Here is a 2,592-nt window from a genome sequence, read left to right as displayed (position 1 = left end):
CACACACACAGAGACACACACACACAGACAGAGACAGAGACACACACACACACACACACAGACACACAGACACACACACAGACAGAGACACCTGGAAACGGCCCAGTACAACCTCACTCACAAACCTTTACGCTGTCACTGACTGCATCTCTCCAGTTTGGATTTACCAACACTCTCTTTTTATCATTTCACTTTATTTATTTTTATTTAACACACATAACTCATCCCTACTGATAACCTCAGTTAGAACTTTAATTGTTCTTTTGCCTTAGTTGTGCCTACTCTGCCACTTTGAGCATATTTACTTACTGTGATCGGCTCTGTCTATGATCGGCGCTGTCTATGATCAGTGATCGGCTCTGTCTATGATCTGTGATCGGTGCTATTTTTAGATTTTATCTGTGTTTTTTTTAACCTAAGGTGAGTCTGAAAATAGCAATGCAATGAAATGGATAGAGTTTAGTATCACCATACAATATCCAGGAAGCAGTATGTTTGCCAAAGGGCAATAAATTAAAGAGTATGCAGATGATAACAGACTGCGATAACCTGACATAAGCTGCTGGACGAACCAGGAACAAGAGGCAGATGTCTGGGAACTCGCTCCTACAGTTACCCAGGGACAAAACTAAAACCTCATCTCGTTATCCCTCCTTCTTCTCAACTGAATCCTGTTCTGTGTGCCACCGCGCTCTATTTATAATAAGGTAAGTACAGTATGTCAGTAAGTCTGTCCACGTCACGGCTTTATGAAGATACATACCTCCGATCGTGCTCTCCTGGAATTCGTGAAACTGTCCCTTGACGAAACGAAGTACAAGACTTGACTTCCCCACAGCCGACTCTCCTAAAAGCACAAGTTTGAACTGGCAGATCTTGTTGCCTGCGTTTGGCCCATTGGGTCGCGAAGCTCCGCCTCTACTTGCCATGTCACACTGTCCGGTCTCTTCCTCTGGACGCTGACGTACTGTGAAAGACTGTAGAGAATACCTGAGCAGGAGAGAGGAAAGGAAATGTCACCGTCTAATAAAAACTCTACATGATTTTTAATTTTAGATATTCAGCTGTAGCTTTTGTTTAGTTATTTTGTGAAACCGTATTTTAACAACAAGGTTTTTTGTGGACAAGGCTCGATAGAGAAACGCTTCTGCTTAACGTTGTAGGTTTGTTATAAAGAAGAAAAGTCTTGTCCAGGTGTGCAGAACATCAACGACCTTCAGCAGTTGTGTTTATGAGCTCCAAAAACTCAAAATGTCTAAATAAAATGTATAAAAGCTGGTTAATGTTGTAGTTTGTCTTATAACTTAGAAATATAATAACAATAAAAAGATATCCAGATATCAATGTGACACAACGACCTTTTACTAGAGTTCATTTCACACAGTATCAACAACAGATTCACATTTCTCTCTTTCCTCTTCAAACAGCTGCTTGCTTGTGTGTAACAGGTATAAGCCAACGCAGTAACCAGCGTCAGAGCCTGTAGGGACAGTCGATGAGTCCTTTTACTTTTTGGCAACTGATGACGAGCACCTGAACTTCTGCTTCCTTCCTGTACACCAACCTGTTCACCTGTGCTCATCTAATGGCAGAAGACAAAGTTGATCAACTGGTGTAGCTGTGCGTAAAACCTCTGGCAACTCCTCCTGAAAGCGTTTGAAGTTATGAGAGACAGCCTGTTACAATGGGGATTAGTATGACACGGGTGTGGGCACATGCGTGGGAAATGTTTCAGGGTTAAGTTACAGTTTCCTTTCGGCTGCTGTGAAGAAGGACGAATAACAACACCGAGCACGTTTACCCAAACAACACATACCCCCTTCTTATCACTTAAAGACATCTATCGCGACCTGCAACCAAGTAAACACACAGCACGAGTCCAAAAATAATGACAACTTCGTCCAAATCGCGTTACGACACCGAGTTAACCACAAATAACCTGTAATGTTGTTGTTGAGCAACGACTGCTGGCCTGAACCACACAAGCTACCTTAGCCTGCAAGTTCAACACATTTACCCCCAAAATCTGTGCCTGTAACAACCCACGGTGTTAGTGTGACCCACATCCTGCTCTTAAACGCTGGATGTGACATTAACACAACGTTAGAGACACACAAACAGATGATGAAGGGTTTTTTTTTTTTTTTTTTTGGGTGTGTACAGCTAGTGACAGGCTAGCTAACCGTAGCTGCATGACGTTAATTCAGTGCCTCATCGGTCGGTTGGCACGGATTAAGAGCCGCATTTAAAACCCGGGTTAACGTGAATTGTGTGTTTTATAGCAGCTTCACACAGATTTTGTGACTCCCAGCGTTGAACTCGCAGCGCTAACTAACTTAGCTCGGCCCTTCCACAGAGCTAACGCTGTTGTAGCTGTGGCCGCATCGGGAGGAGCTAACTGGCTAATGTGAGCAATACTCACCTATTTAAAATAAAAACTGGACGCTGGATAATGTGAATGGTGTCTCCGGGATATTATACGTAGAGGCTCTTCGCGGTGTGTCGAGTATCCAGCCAGCTGCAGTTATATTTCATGAGGCTCCGCGATGTCTCTCTCTCACTTCTTTCAACTTCCCTTTTTTTTTTTTTTTT

At 43.1% G+C, this 2,592-nt stretch overlaps 1 protein-coding gene across 1 annotated transcript in view; it reads right to left on the bottom strand.

The window, feature by feature from the left end:
- rab5ab (RAB5A, member RAS oncogene family, b) overlaps positions 1-2,586 on the bottom strand; it is a 7,378-nt gene extending 4,792 nt beyond the window's left edge. Inside the window, exons 1-2 of the mRNA XM_035672028.1 lie at positions 2,423-2,586; positions 764-990 (exon numbers count right to left, since the gene is read on the bottom strand). Of these exons, the coding sequence (XP_035527921.1) occupies positions 764-929 (166 nt within the window). The 5' untranslated portion in view covers positions 930-990; positions 2,423-2,586. The remainder of the gene's footprint in view (positions 1-763; positions 991-2,422) is intronic.
- Positions 2,587-2,592: the final 6 nt, after the last annotated feature.

The sequence above is a fragment of the Morone saxatilis genome, unplaced genomic scaffold (assembly GCF_004916995.1).
Source record: "Morone saxatilis isolate NCDOM2014 unplaced genomic scaffold, NCSU_SB_2.0 Contig24, whole genome shotgun sequence".
NCBI lineage: Eukaryota > Metazoa > Chordata > Actinopteri > Moronidae > Morone > Morone saxatilis.
This window is presented reverse-complemented; position numbering and strand designations above follow the sequence as displayed.